The following is a 16469-nucleotide window of genomic DNA, read 5'->3' on the forward strand; positions in this document are numbered from 1 at the left end:
CCGACCCGACATCTCTTTTAAATGATCATTTCAGGCTTACAGGGCGGCTTGCAGCACCGCATGCTCTTCATGTTTTAGTGTGTCTTTGTTCTCCTGACTTAATATTGTTACTTATTTAGATTTTTTTTATCAGAAAATGTTGCATAGTGCAGCTTTAGGTGACATCTTTTAAATCTAGAATGGATATTTTTTAATGTGGGTTAAGGGGGAAAAATTATACAAATTGGAACTGTTAACTTTGCTGTTTTGTGCACATTGTTGACGAGGGCTTAAGGTGTGAGGTGTGGGTTCTATAGAAAAGCTTATTAAGGGCTTGGCAATTACCTATAGAGATAGACTTGTCATAGCAGGGAAAATGGCAAAGATAAAAGATGTTCACTAATGTGGATTAATAAGAACAATTCTGAGGACCGCTGTCTTGGCTCAGGGATCTTCCTAAGCCACATCCTTTGCAATCACAGAGTGTCCTTGTCTGTTGTTCTGGGAATTGAAGCAGAGTGTTAGTGTGTAACATGGGAGTGGCAGAGTGCTGCAGTGCTGCTCTCTCGCCCTCTCTATCTCCATTTTCTCACCCAGTCTGCACGAGCAGATGGAGCAGACATACGGGGCGGTGCTCACTGCAGAGAAAGAGTGAGCGAGAGAGAAAAGAATAACAGCTTCTAATTCTAGACCAGCCCTACGACTCACTTAGTTGATTATAATTGGAGCGTGCCGAAGAGAATGAGAGAAGATGGGGAGAGAAAAACAAATGGAAGCATATGGAAAGTGTAATATTAAAAGAGGGAAATGTGTGCCTGAAGAGTAAAGCTAAAGCAAGCTGTAGCTGTGGGATTAGCTACTGTAGCGTGTTAACTGAGGAGAAAATCACTGCTGTCTGTAAAACCTCGTATCTCAAGAAAAAGCCCTCTTAACCTTTAATGAAAGTAAATGGAGAAATATTTTTTCTAAGTAATTTTGAACAATTTCTGTGGGTCGTTCATCATGAAACTCTGACACAACATAAAGAGCAACTGCTTTTTTCAAATTATGGCAAAAAAAAAACAAAAATAGAGATACATGGTTTTGTCCTGACAGCAGCAAAATGCTGATGTAAATGCACTGAAGACAGAAAGAAGCTCTAGTGTGACTAATTCTGAAATGACTGAACAGAAAAGTGGATTTGCACGGGAGCTACGAGGCTAACAAGCCTAATGGAAGCCTGTACCACAGCAATTAGCATTGTAAAAACATGCCTAAATCATCACACGCTTGCCTCAAAAAGCGTCGAGTTGTTGAATAATGTGGAACAGACTTGCTAACATAGTGTCTGACACTGTTTATCTCACTGTTTTCGGGAAAAATGGACACAAGTACATTATTTTTTCAGGCTCCTACTGTTTTAGCTACACAACATACTTCCATCCATGCTAGCAGGTGGCTAAGCTTCCATTACTAGCCACATTAGCCTCATAGCTGTAGTGTAAAAGTAAAGATGCAAACTTCAGTCCATTTCAGATTATTTAACATCTGGGGCTTCAGGTGAATGTCTGTGAGGATTTTAGTGCAGCAGTTAGCACAATGCTAATTGTGAAGATGCACTGGATATATAACCTACAGACTAAAGCAGCTAAAAATGCGCTAGTGCTAGTCCCTTGGCCTGTGTAGCGAAAGGAAAAACAGTGGCATTTGAGAATGACAAGACATTTATTTACAGTTGATTTATAAATTTCACTCCACAAAACAGTAGCCCATGTGATGTTTCCAGAAGTTTCAGTGGATAAGCACGACAGATGGCCTGTGTGTGTTGTTAGAGCACAGTTTCACAAGCGCAGTGATAAGAGGCGTTGAAGGACCTCCAGCAGATGTTAGAGCGTTCTGAGTGCGTGCTTTCTCTAGTCACCCTCGGAGAGGATGCTGTGATAACAGATTTGCTTGTGACACTTCCGTTAAGACTGCTGCTTTTTTGTTGGTGAATTTCCACTGTGGATTTGTGTGTGCATTCGAGTATGCTGATATCTGGACTCATCTTAGTATTTGGTTATTTAGTCAGGCTTGAAGTGTGTGATGTAATCAAGTATTATGATGGAAAGTTTTCACGTGTCGCATCACAAGGAGCTGATGTTGCGTCTCATGCTTAGTCAATCGATAAGCAGATCTATATATGGAAACATTTCTAAAAGAAAGAAGACAATTGAAGACAAGTGACAGTTATCGTTATGTATTATATGTTTATATGCAAATTCTCACAAAGCTTAATCACTAAATTAACCCGGGTACAGATGACCTCTCATGCTAGCTACGTGAAATTCACGTTCAATTCTACCCACTAGCTGGGCTTCCCCATCACACAGTGCTACCAGATAGACTAGGATGTAGTGGTAAGACGCACAAAGCTTCACCTCCTCTTTCCAAACTGCCGCAAACACAAGTGATGTGTGGGACAGGGAGGGAGATACTACCCGCTCAGAGAACAAAGCCAATTATGCTATGGACCTGGCCATTGATGCATATGACATCACTGGGGAGCATCTCACAATCTCCAAATAACAGGGCAAACCAGAGGTTTTCAGATCAGGAGCTTGGATCCAATTTCCAGTCCTAGATTTTGTAATCAGTGGTAATTAACTGTTTATCTGTCTGATTGGCCATCTAATGTCCTACCACGAACAAAATCCACGACTGGAAATTGGATTCAGGGTCTGGATTTAAAGACCCCTGGTTTGCCCTGTTGTTTGGACATTTCAAGATGGTCCCCAGTGATGCCATAGCCATCTTGGGCCAGGAGTCCAAGAGAGTATGACTGGCCCTGCTGTCTCTGAGCGGGTAGGACAACCCTCCCTTTCCCACATCACCACATGGTTAGGAGTGTATTCCTAACCAACATGGGCATCTGTTCATGTCATTCATTTCTCAGTATTTCAACACATTGGGATATTAAAATGTCAGGCACGATCATTTGCTTCAAGCTAATGAAAGATCTCAAGAGAAGAAAGAAAGTGACAGAGTGTTATTGCTGGGTATGTTCAGACTGGTTTAGTCGCTGATCTAAAAGAAAATTAAATATGTTTTTATGGAACGTACCACAAAGGCCTTTGGAGGACTCAAATAAGAGGAAATAAGCAGAGGGATTACCTCATTAGATTACCTTGAAGACTTCGCCTTTTGTGTTGCGTGAACTCTAGACATGACAGTAAACACCCATATTGCGCATTTGTCCTTGTATTTCATGCAACTCTATGTGTGTGTCTTGTTTCTCTCTCACGTTCAGGCCGCATGGGATGTCCGCATCCTGGTGGCGACGGCCTGCTCATGCTCAATGGTAATTATATCATCCAGTCACATCTCTCTCTGCTCCGTCCCATTGACCCTGTCATCTGTAATACAATAACATTGTGCATAACACAGTGTCTGTCTCTATTAGAGTATCGAATTTTTAGTGTAAGTGGTTTGTAGTTTGATAAGACCATATGTAATGGCCCGCAGGTTGCTGTAATGACAAATATAATAATACATGATTATACCATGTAATTTTACTGCGTACATGTATTGTAGGTAGTTATTTCTTAGAAGCATATACAATTCAAACTGCTTTTGTTCCACATCTGACATCTAAGTGACAAGTTTAACCTTTCGAACCCGAAGGCCACAGTTGGTGGGCAGTTTACATGGTTATTTTTAGGCATCCTAGCTCAGGAACAAGTTAAACGGGTTAAGTTACAGACATGAAATACATATGACAACAGTCAGCAGGACTTACTCTCTCTAGCTTGAGTGGTTATACTGAGGTGAGGCAAAGCATCTGCGAGAGATCCAACTCGAGAAATGACCCAAAATCCACTCTGTACCCTAAAATTATATCTGTTTTTAGGCTTCACAACTCAGGAAGGGGTGAAGTGACTGGCATAGAACACTCATTATAACAGTTCACCAGTTGCACTGTCATGGGTTCACTGGTCTGGCAAAGCGTCAGCGAATAATCGGGTTAAAAAAAAAACCGGAAAAGATAACCAACCAAAAATGTTTTCATGCTTTATCCCACCTTAGACATTTGTAGAAAACTCCTTCAGCTGTTCTTCACAGTTTCCCTGAACGCATTTAAACATTTTAGAGAGGACACGTTTCAAGTTCCCACTTAAGCTGGGGTCACTGGAGAGGTTTGTTGGTTCATGTTTGCTGTGTTAGCAGGTTTCGACCGTTACATTGGTCATGCACAATTTCACTGTTGTCTTCTCCGCCCCATTTGTGTTTGTGCCAGAGCCCTTGATGTTGATGTCATAATTGTTCCCCACTGTTGTCTGTATTAGTTCTGAAAGCTGTCAGATTCAAGGCATTTTCGATGTAATAAAGCTCTGGCCCACATGGACCCAAATATATCAGAAGTCTTGGGAGTAAGAGTGATTACCAAAGTCATATTTTATAGCTTATCTGCAAAAGTTTATATTGCTAACAAATTGGTAATATTCTGTTTATTATCAGCATTGTTAGCCTTGTTTTGGTTTACACACTTTTCCACTTAACCCAGATGTAATCAGCCAAAACATGTCCAGATTTTGGCTCTTTTCTTAAGTGCTGAAACAATGATGCTAATTGCTGTAAACATATGTAAACGATGCACATCGCATTGCAGTTTCTGGCCAAAATAGAAGCGTGGGCAGTCCATTCACAGCATCTGGACCACCCTTAATCAGCTTCCTGCATGGTGATAAAAATGGTCTAACAAAGGTTCCAAGTGAAACCGTATAACAATGGAGCTTTGCAACATTGATGAAACATCTCTACATTACTGTGTTGTCGTTGGGCAAGTTCAGGCTAGTTTGGTCACTGATCCAGAAGAAAATTGACTATCTCTATGGAACATTCCCTGAAGGCCCTTGGAGGATTCAAATAAATAGAAATAAGCAGGGGGATTACACCATTAGACTATTTTCTTGTGTGAATTATAGACACGGCAGTGAACACTCATGATTCTCATTTATTTCATGCAGCTGTGTGTTTGTTTCTCTCTCACTTTCAGGCCGCATGGGATGTCCACATCCTGGTTGCGATGGCCTGCTCATACAAAAGCTGGAAGTCAATAGTCACCCAAATTTGCACAGAGTTGTCGATGTGGTTTAGAGGACAGTGTGACAGCATGACTTAGTTTACAAGCTATATATATGAAAATTATTGTCCACCAACTGAGCTGTAAGAGATCCTAGGAGTTTGGACGGGCGGGCAATATGCTTTAAGTGATTAGGAAGATGGTAAGATCAGTAACACAACCGGAGCTGTACCATTAAGAGCTTTGAACGTCATAAGCAAGCCCTTGAAGTCAGTGCAGAACTTACAGAAGGCCAGTGTCAACTGAAAAAGCCTTGAGTAATATGCCCAAGCTAAGCACAAGCACAGACGTTGCTGCATCCTGAGCTGTCTGGAGCCTATTTAGAGTGACTGCAGGGCCAGCAGCTAGTAACAAGTTACAGTAGTCGATTCTAGTATTCATGAAAGCACAAACTAATTTATCAGCATACTGTGTGGTTAGCATGTCTTATTTTGGATTTGCTTCTCAATAGATACAATATCAGAGTGAGTAGTTCAGTGTAGGTTATTTTTTCAAACATTTTCTGCGGGGAGTTGTCTACAGCTTCAGTTTAGGCTTAGACATTGATTGCACTCTCTTTACTTTAGCTTAATTTTCTGATGAAAGCTTTAAGTACTGTTCATCTGATGGTGACAGATTTGGTGGTCTGCCAGGCCTTGTGTGGTTGTTAGGAGTCTCATTTTCTCTTTATCTTTTAATATTTTTTCAAAATTGGTTTGATATTTAGATATTTTAGAGTTTTTTTTTTCTTTGACTTTTCCTTTTCTTGTGCGTGTGAAACGTCTTATATCTAATCTTCAGAGAAATACTAGTACTCCTGAATCTTAGAAGTTTGATCAATATGACCTCTGGCTTTTTGGTTAGACTTCTTTGGGCCCTATATTGCATTAACTCATCAGATTCACCAATTCACATATTGAGTTGCGTATTCTGGTGTCACTGCTCTCCATTTGTGTGTGACCATTCGTCACTGATGTGCCACATGGGGCGCTGAAAATGAAAAACAGAGCCTCCAGAATTCTGACTGAATGATGGAATAGGAAATGTTTGAGAAGGCAGAGCAGTTCCACGTTCACCTCTCACTTGTGTCTGGTTAAGGAAAGCGCAGATGGAGGACTTGGCAGCAGCGTCCGTGTGCTCAGACAATCCTTGTCCATTTATAGCAGCGCAAAGGACACATACCAAAACATCTGCTCTCTGTTCACGGTTGGGCCTAGATTGACTGCACTCACTTTGGGCCTCATAATCCGTCACTGACTGTAGATGCTGTATTTTTAGTGCTTGACCGTGGTTGTGTTTGTGTGTGAATATTATAGCAGCAGCAGCTGTTCACTTTCTTCCATGCAGGAAGCGTATGTGCAGGAGTATATTTCTTTAACCCCTTAAAATCCCAGGCTTATTGGGGTTTATGTGGGGCAGTCATGAGCTGGAGGTTAGGGAACCACTCTTGTGACCGGAAGGTCGCCGGTTAGATCCCCTGAGCTGACAGTACATGACTGAAGTGTACCCAACCCCGAACTGCTTCCCAGGTGCCATGGATAGGGCTGCCCACCAGTTTTAGACACCAATGTTTTGGATGTCCTGTGAACTTGAAACTCTTTCTTTAAGCAGAAGGAACTCTGATCATGGCAAATGACATTTCACACCCAAAAGTTCCAACCAGGTTATGCCAACAGAGCTGTTTTGCCTGTTTGGTCACATGACTGAGGAAAACTATACTCATTAGTGTAAAAGTCACTTGAATCATCAGCGTTCGGTGTGGGTCATATGATTGGCTGGAATGCGTGCCATGGGTCACATGACAGGCTGGAGGGCACTGTGGGAGAATGAGAGAAGAGTGCAGTCTTACCCTTCGGAATGAAGCATGTCATGTCTAATGCCTGCTGACTTGTTTCATATCAAACACACATCTCTTAAAGGGCCTACATCGAGGAAAGCAAACTTATTTTGAAATGAGTCTGAAGCAGTTTACTAAACTGTTATGTTTAAAAATGTATTATTCACTCCAGTACAGTTCGTGCATAGTAAGTAAATTGCAAAACAGCTTCATTTGTTTTTGAGATGTTATGAAACCTACACATCTACATATATCAACCTATTCAGCCTATAAGAGTTTAGCTCCAACCACTGAAGCTGTAACGAGTGTTTTGAATGAGACACAGTACAGTACAACCAATTAGAAACACACATATATATATATATATATATAGTATTGGTGCTATAAGTTGATATAAATTTGAAAGTGTTTTTAAAATAGAAAAGATATAAAAACATCTATTAATTCATGTTTAATCCTACAGTTTCATTTACATTTACATTCATGTACATTTGATTTACATTGCATAATTATTTAAATGTTAAGACATAATAACAATTTGTTGTAGTTATGTAATGAATTACATTTACATTACATTTGAATTTCTGTAGTGACAGGTTTGAGTCTGTTGCCCTTTTCTATTAAAAAAAGGCAAAAAAAAAAACATTGACAGGATTCTTGTGCTGTAAATGAGAAGCAATTCATATTCATTAGTGACTTCTAAGAGATTTTGTATGTGGAGTGTGAGTTTTTGTGTAATCTCAGGCTGATGTTATGATCAGGGTAGTCTAAAGCTTGTTATAGCTGACTGTACTCTGTTCTGTTTACATGCAGCAAGGAGCTATGGGAGACGCCGAGGTAAAGTCCTGTGTCATGCTGTGTGTGTTAGCATGGCTCAAATATGTTCCCTTGTTTGTTTGTGTGTGTGGGTGTGTGTGTGTGGGTGTGTGTGTGCGTATTACGCTTGTATTCACAGCCGTTTTAAAAGAGAGTGACATCTGACTACATTAGCCTGCAGCAGATCTCATTGAAATGCCAAGTATGATGTGCACTTCATATGAGCACTGCAGTGGTGGACAGTAATGAAGGACACGTTGTACTTTCTAAGTATCTGCTTTTGAATTATGAAAGTATTTCCTTTTTTTTGCTTTTGCTTTTGCTCCACTACATTTCCCAGTTAAATATCATATTTTTTAAAACCACTACTTTCTACAAGAGATGAGACAGTTTCACAAAACGTGCCTCATCTGCCCCCCTAGCCAAGGACGGGGGGGGGGGGGGGGGGGGTAATCAGCAGTGGACAGATTAAGGGGGAGAAGGAAATAGATTTTTTTTTCAGCGAGCTATCACTAGCACAGCTATCACAATCAGCGGCTGATCCATTGAATTATTTTCCCAATCATGGGATCAGGGGTTTGCATGAGCAAATTCAGGTTGCAGATGCTGCTTCAGTAAATCAGTCTTCAGTCAGCTGCTCACTTCTGTCAGTTCTTCCAGCTGTTTAAGCTTCCAGAATTCATCATTATGCACATAAGAGCTGCCTGCCGTATTATTCATGTACCAAGACGTGGTGGCACCACCTCACCTGCCTTTCTTTTTCTTTCATCTGCAGGACGCTCCTCCCTGTTTCCCCTCGACGACGGCCTCCTTGACGACGGGCATGGCAACCAGGGTGTTCCAGGGGTTCTGGGTTCCCCCAACTACCCACATCAGAACGGGGAGCGCATCGAGAGGTTTTCTCGTAAGGTGTTTGTGGGTGGCCTGCCCCCGGACATAGATGAAGGTGAACAGGGAGAAAAAAAATACTTTGGGATTTTTTTTTCTTTTTAATTACGGCTGTTAATGTAAGATCTCTTGCCTTGAGCTTTTACAAACTTCATAAGCTCAATTCTCTCACCATGTGTTTCCAAGCCTTATTTTCAAGTAATTGTATGTATTATTTACTCTTTATCTCTTTATTTTAAATGACTCTCTCCCTCTGTCTCTCTCTCGCTCTCTCTACATATGCAGATGAGATCACATCCAGTTTCCGGCGCTTTGGGCACCTGGTGGTTGATTGGCCACACAAAGCAGAGAGCAAATCCTACTTTCCCCCTAAAGGTGCTTATAAATAACCTGCAAAAACCTCTCCCAGTGCTGTGCATTTGTTGTGTATTATTTATAATGAAAATGGAAAGTGACTTGAAGGTGTAATTAAGGTATTTTTTAAATGTTCAAAGATAATTTAAATGAACATTATTCAGACTCAAGGCCGAACTGAGGAACCTTTAAAACAGGCTAAAATTGCATTTTATGACTGTAAAATACTGTGAAATTTTGTCTTACCTAACATTGTCCGCGATATATTCAGAGTCTTTGCCTTTGTCGCCGAAAACTCTGCATTAAAATCTGCATCCAAAGTAGCTGATGCAAAATGGATCAGCATGTGGAATTGGAGCTTTTATATTAGCGAATAAAAGAAGCATTGTGCTGCTTTCATTGTTGGGTGCACCGTGACCTGCGCACATTCAGAACAGTTTCATCATGGAAAATCTCACCATCAAGACTATTGCAGCACCACTATAGGTGGCCAGGACACTTGTTAACGAAAGATGTAGCAATTGTTCCATTTTTTCATTTCGGCTGGGGTGCTCCTTTAATGTAATGATGTGTGGAAAATCATCACTGTGACGAGTAATAAGGGCTTATTACTGGTGTGTTTCTTCATAATAATAATAAAACACTAGAAGTGTGGAGTGTATTTATACTCATTTGTTTACAACCCATTCCTACTCATTTGAACTTGGAGACACAAACAAAATACAGACAAATTTTCAGTTTTAGTAGATCATGTTTTTCTCATGTTAAAGTAAATGTGACAACAGCATTGAGAAAATTAAGGAGTTAAACAGCAAAAGGCCACACTAGTTCCTCACCGTTTATATTAGCTAATTAAGAAGAGTTACTGGAAGATTAATAACCGAATGAGGGGTTAATATGTGTATTTATTAATTTATAAATATCGTTAAAGTGTATATTGGCATTTGTAATGATAGTTACAGAGAAGATCTAAACGCAGAGGAAACTGAAATGAAGGCATTTAAAGCCATATGAAATCCTTCAAACACACGTGCAGATTTTGAGCCCCATATTCAGTCTTTATGTCAATACGTCAAATCCTCTGACGGTCAGTTTCTTTGTTCTGTTGCCAAGGTTACGCCTTTTTGCTGTTCCAAGAGGAAAGCTCTGTCCAGGCGCTGATTGAGGCCTGTCTGGAGGAGGACGGAAAGCTCTATCTGTGTGTGTCCAGCCCCACCATCAAAGACAAGCCGGTGAGTCCACCAAACAACCACTGTAATAAACTGAGGACCTGCACATGTGAGACATCTTCAGCTGCCGTCCATCAGCCTCAGCCGTTTGATTGATGTAACACTGATATTGAGGTGAACAAGCCCATCTTTATGTATCCAAGCATTGTTTTTCAAATGTTCCTCCCTTCTTTAAGATAGATCATCTGAAGGGGACTGTCCTAGTTTCAGCATGGAAAATCTCGCTCTCAAGACCATTGCAGTACCACTATAGGGGGTCAGCAGGCTTGTCAACGCCAAATGTAGCAATGATTAAACATCTAATTTTGGCTGGAGTGCTTCTTTAATGTAATGACGTATGGAAAATGATCACTGACATATCTACAGACTTACAATCAATACGCAAATAAATAAGGTTACAGCAGTCATTTTCCATAGATCCCCTGTTAGAGCTTTAACTGGGCTTGAAATTTTGGCCCAAATCACATTGTTTTGGGTCTGAAACGGACTTTGAGTCACACGAAATTCTTTCCAAAACTGAGCACCGCAGTAAACGCTAATCTAATGCGAGCTGCGCCATGCAGCATGCGTGACTGGAAGTCCGTGGGGAGTGTAGCTGCATGCGTTCCCAGAAGGGATTATATGATATACTATAATAAAAAAAAACTGCATTAACCAAAACTGCTTGTGTACTTCATATTAAATGCTGGGTCAGATGCTGCAATAGATTTGTCTAACATAATCTATAACATTACTCATGATTGAAAAGACTAAAAAGACTTAAAAGAAGGTTTATGGGGCTTTTGTTCTTTGTGTTACTATCAATGCTCCTTAATATCAAATATCATTTTTTCTGGGTTTTCTATTTTGTTTGAAAAGCTGCTGCCCTTTACGTATGTAAACATTTTACAATGGACAGACCAGTGTTAACAACTTGCATTCGAATTAAAAGACACTTCTGTCAAAATGAAAATATAACCATTACAGCAACTGGTTTAAATATGCCTACTGACCTCCTAAATTGGTGCCACAAAAGTCTCGAGAGCGAGATTTTCCAGTTGAAAGTACAGGGAAAACTCTTTCTGGTGTTGTCTGCTAAAGGTGGAAGGAACTTTTGAAAAACTACAAACGTTTGGACACGTGAAGGTGGGCTGTTTGATTTGCTTTTGGTTGCTGACAAATGCAAAGGGAAGCCAGCCAACTAACACTGCTTCTTGGAAGACGCTGCATGTCTGTTTTTATTAGCCTCAACATCAGTGGATTTCTTTTACAGTGTTCGGGCAGATTCCCAATGTTAGTATGATGTATTTGCGTAATGCGACTTGGGTATTACGCTGAGTAAATATTGAGGAACAAAAACATAAAAAGGAAACCAAATTGTAAATCCTGCCAAACCGGCGAGGCTGGGGGATGCAATGCTGCACTACAGAATATTGCATAATAAAACAAATAAATGCAAAGAGGTTTTAAAAAGTTACTGTTTCAGAGATACATATTTACAACAGCAAGTACTAATATAACACTAATATAGTATTCATACATAATATACTGTGTATCATAATATGTGGATTTTATTGTGCTGGTTATTTCTGCTAGTTCCTTGTCCTTCTTGGAATAAGAATAAGGAAGCCACACTGACTTTTCTGTTGATTAGTCAGGGTGTTAGTCCTTACATTATGACTCTGACTTGTTTTTCTTGCAATCCACCCTGTGAAAAAATGACTTGATGCTATAATTTAATGTTAACCTAGCGGCCTTAAAATTAAAATGTATTCAAAATCCAAAATACAGCCCATTAAATGTTGATGCCACTTACTATTAGATGTACACGGAACTCTTTGAGGCAGCCAGGTTAGTCACTTTTTTATCGTCCCCCTCTTATAGATAATTGTAATGTAAAATGTTATATGATCTGATTGAAGCTGTATTCTTTATTCTCTAATTAGAAACCTTTCTGTTTCCTGTAGCTACAAACAGAAAACCTGCAGAGCTTTTATTTAGCTTTTGTTTGCTTATTGGTGTTTGTTGACATGTTATTCAGGTTCAGATCCGTCCTTGGAACCTGAGCGACAGCGACTATGTGATGGACGGCTCCCAGCCTCTCGACCCCCGCAAGACCATCTTTGTGGGTGGAGTGCCACGCCCTCTAAGAGCAGGTAACACCTTTTATCAACATCAGAAACTGCTACAGGAATGCATGACTGCTACTCTTTTACTTTTGCTTTAGGATTATGTTTTGAGGTGTAATTGAGGGCTAGAAAGGCTAAAAAGGCTTAAACCATTAAACTACAGTTCAATCCAAAACTAGGGTCCAACAACTATACCCTGTCCAATTGCAATGTCCAAGAAATCTATTCTTTTTATTTGGAGTGATTTGACATCCTGTGTACCTGTTCCCATTAGCTGGCCTAAGTTAACATTCCTAAAGAAGTAGTTTTGTGGTGTCACTGCTTTAACACACCTGATTTGGCTCATGAAGAGCATGACAGTAAGCTGCTGAGTTCATTAGCATAGAAAGCACTAAACTGTATAGTGCTACAGAAAAGGAGCTGGGAAACACGCTATGGTGTATATATATACAGCAAGAATGCTAGAATAGAGTCTTCAATGCAACTGACTGCTGGGCTGTAGTAAAGCTGCTCTTGCAGTAGGCATTCATACTCTTATAATATTTTTTCTTATATTTTAAATACTTTGTTTAAACATGGCTAACTTTTGCAATATCTGTCCTCCAGTTGAGCTGGCTATGATCATGGACCGTCTGTATGGTGGCGTGTGCTACGCGGGAATTGACACTGATCCAGAGCTGAAGTACCCAAAGGGGGCGGGGCGTGTGGCCTTCTCCAATCAGCAGAGCTACATCGCAGCCATCAGCGCCCGATTCGTCCAGCTGCAGCACGGAGACATTGACAAACGGGTATGGGAGCCAATAATACTATTGCTACTGCCTGTTTCTGTGTCTTTGACCATAAGCAAATAAAATTGAGTGAATATATACCATAAACACACAACGTTAAAGAAGTGAAAGAATGTTGTCGTCGTTTGCTACATCAATCATAAATTCACTGAACTATACCAAACAAATGTGCCAAGCTAGATGCCATTTCTCAAAAGCATTGCTGCATAAGACTGATGACAAAGCAACTATCACTTTTAAGACTGAAACAGAGCACAGGTTCCCAACCCTGGTCCTGGAGAACCCCCTGGCCTGCACATTTCAGTATTTTCCCTGCTCCCCACACGCCTGCTTTGTGATGAAGGGCTTGTTAATGAGCTGATTAGTTTGATTAGGTGTGTTGGGAGCAGGGAAACACTAAAATATGCCAGGCATGTGGTTCAGGACCAGGGTTGGGAACCACTGAGTTAGAGATATAGTCAAGCTTTTTTGATTCTTGTGTGTTTTTTTTGTGAAACGTGTGCTTCTAGAGTAAACGTAGTCCCCATCCCCCACTTTACCTAACATAGCCCATCACAGGGGCCTATGATTGCACCTAGTTCTTGTTTCTATACTATCTATAATATCTATAACTAACTATAATTATAATTTTAACATATTTACTGAATTGTTTTTGCATATAAAGATTATTCAGCTGTTTTTCAGAAACCAATATCTATACACTATGTCGAAGCTAAGCTTGGTCTCTTGCCTGCAGGTGGAGGTGAAGCCATATGTGCTTGACGACCAGCTGTGCGATGAGTGTCAGGGGGCTCGCTGCGGCGGGAAGTTTGCGCCTTTCTTCTGCGCCAACGTCACCTGCCTGCAGTACTACTGCGAGTTCTGCTGGGCCAACATCCACTCCCGTGCCGGCCGCGAGTTCCACAAGCCACTGGTCAAGGAGGGAGCCGACCGTCCCCGCCAGATCCACTTCCGCTGGAACTAACGAGCGCATGGAAACACAGAGAGGGTGGTCAAGTTAGGCCAGGCAGAGCTGCGTGTACGGCAAGGAAAAAAAGTGCTTCAAGCCCAAGTTATCAGTATAGAGCACCTAACAGTATACAGTATATAGAGATCTATGAATATATTTATCTTTATCTTTTGTAGCAGCCAGATACACTACACGCCTCAGTTTTTTTGTTTTGTTTTGTTTTTTTTGGTTCACCAAACCACCCCTACCTTTTGCTCCTCTTCTCCCACCCACCCCCACATCTCAGGCTCAGAAAAGAGTGTATTTGTGGTACTTTCATGTTTTTTAAAAAAGGAGATTAACAGAAAAGAGTGATTTTTTTGTAGTTTTTTCAAATTATTTTTATATGTGAGATTTAAAAAAAGTAGATATGAGAATGTCTTTTGCTTGGGGGGGCAGCCAGTGTGTCCGTCTGTCTGTCTGTGTGCTGCTAACCCCCCCTCTAGTGGGCAAAATGCGCAATTGTCTCTGGAAAACCCTTGATGACGTAATCTCTGATGCCTGCCCTGGGTCTTCAACCAAAGGTAGCAAAACGATAGGAGGCATGAAAATGAAACATTTCTGCCACAGAAAACGATATTTTTCTCCCCTCTATTGTTTTTATGTGCTCTTAACAGTTAAAAAAGGACGATTCTAAAAGAAGATTAGAGTTCTCTCCATTTTTGACCTGCAAAAAGCGATTAATACCTCAAACCTGCGGATCTGGTTTGTTATTGCTCTACCTGGCAATTTAATCACAAGCTACATGAGACGCTTTGCTGCTATAATTCTGATATAATTAATAGATGTATAGTTGTGATATCTAAAGGCATCTTTAACGAAATTGTGTGAAAAATCCGAATCGAAATGCAGTGTGCACCCTCGCACGGGCGGAAGAATGGAATGTGAAAAAAACATAAGTGCATGTTTGTTGTCCTTGCATCGTTTGCATGCAGTAGGCTATAGAGGTTTCCAACACGTATAGGAAAAAAAAACAAGGATTTGTTTTACTGATAAACCGAACACTATGTAGCATGAGAGATAAAAAAAATACATTAGACTCTCAAGTATAAGATAATATCAATAATGGTGAACATTAAGGAATACTAAGTCTAAAATTCTTACTAAAAACCTTTTGCATGCATTGATGTGATAATTTGTTTACATACATTGTTCTATGGAAAAGCGTCATTACTTCTTAGGTTAGCAACTTTTCCCCATTTCGTGTATCGGTGGTTAGTGAAGAAGCCGTGTGCTGTCCAGTGCTCGTGTGTCTCGTCTACGTGTTGTGCGACTCTATTTATGTATGGATTCAGGTTTTAGTTTAGTTACAACTTAGAGGAAAGTTAGAACATCTCAACATCTTGCCTTTGCCCCCCACTTAACCACCCCTCCCCTGTACGCCACATGCCCTCGCTGGCTAAAAGGCTGCCGGTTTTATTATATACCACGCAAAACATGGTTTTGATCTAGTTATCCCATTACTGTAGGTATGAGTGTGTGGAGATGATTCTAGAAGGAAGCTTTTTCGCCTTTACGTGAGCCGAGGATGCTGCTCCTTCGAGGACACTCGTCTCTTTTGCTCCGGACCTTGCTGTCCTTCAGTTATCAACACGTGATCATTTGAGAAATGTACAAAAGAATAATCAGTAGATGTAGATTACAGATCTAGGTGGAGATGGACCTAAAAACCCAAGAGAGTTAAGAAAAATGCAACCCAATCAATAATGAAAAATATTGTTTTTAACGTAAGCGTTTCTTGTATTGAATCGTTGATTTTTGTCTGCACAGTTCTCGTTGTCCTGTCCCATCTTATTGTAATCAAGTGCAACTCTGTAGACAGTGTTAGGGACAATCTTCCTGTAAGCAATGGATGCTGTTCAGTGAAGCAGCGTTTTTGGTACTGTATTTGCGTTAGTTTATCTTTAGCTATCTTTCTGTATTCTCTGTACTTTGTTTGGCTGTCTCTATCTGTCTGTCTAGCTAGCTAACTAGCTGCTAGCTATCCTCTTATAATCTGTCTTGCTGTATCTGTGAGGGTAGCTTGTTAGCTGCTAGCTATCTCTCCACCCTCTGCTGTCTGTCGATCTTGCTAGCTAGATAGCCAGCTGCTAGCTATCTCTCCACCCTCTGCTGTCTGTCGATCTTGCTAGCTAGATAGCCAACTGCTAGCTATCTCTCCACCCTCTGCTGTCTGTCGATCTTGCTAGCTAGATAGCCAATTGCTAGCTATCTTTCCCATCTTTGCTATCAGCAGTCTTTGGGTCTCTATAACTATCAAACTAGATAGCTAGCTTGCTAGCAGTCTTTGGTTCTAGATAGCTAGCTTGCTAGCAGTCTTTGGTTCTAGATAGCTAGCTTGCTAGCAGTCTTCCTAAACTCTCTAGCAGTGTCTCAAAGCCCTTTTTGGAGGACAGCTAGAA

At 40.7% G+C, this 16469-nt stretch overlaps 1 protein-coding gene across 3 annotated transcripts in view; it reads left to right on the forward strand.

Moving 5' to 3' along the window:
* Window positions 1-16469, forward strand: part of cpeb2 (cytoplasmic polyadenylation element binding protein 2) — a 34964-nt gene that overhangs the window by 16163 nt on the left and 2332 nt on the right. Inside the window, exons 4-11 of one of the 3 annotated variants that reach the window (XM_017711464.2) lie at window positions 3248-3298; window positions 7710-7733; window positions 8488-8658; window positions 8886-8975; window positions 10068-10186; window positions 12204-12318; window positions 12898-13079; window positions 13816-16469. The exon at window positions 13816-16469 is cut by the window's right edge and continues 2332 nt beyond it. In XM_017711464.2, coding sequence (XP_017566953.1) covers window positions 3248-3298; window positions 7710-7733; window positions 8488-8658; window positions 8886-8975; window positions 10068-10186; window positions 12204-12318; window positions 12898-13079; window positions 13816-14043 — 980 coding nt within the window. In that variant the 3' untranslated portion in view covers window positions 14044-16469. The remainder of the gene's footprint in view (window positions 1-3247; window positions 3299-7709; window positions 7734-8487; window positions 8659-8885; window positions 8976-10067; window positions 10187-12203; window positions 12319-12897; window positions 13080-13815) is intronic. The other 2 variants (XM_017711465.2, XM_037541155.1) reach the window with 2 other exon arrangements.

This window comes from Pygocentrus nattereri, chromosome 9 (genome assembly GCF_015220715.1).
Source record: "Pygocentrus nattereri isolate fPygNat1 chromosome 9, fPygNat1.pri, whole genome shotgun sequence".
NCBI lineage: Eukaryota > Metazoa > Chordata > Actinopteri > Characiformes > Serrasalmidae > Pygocentrus > Pygocentrus nattereri.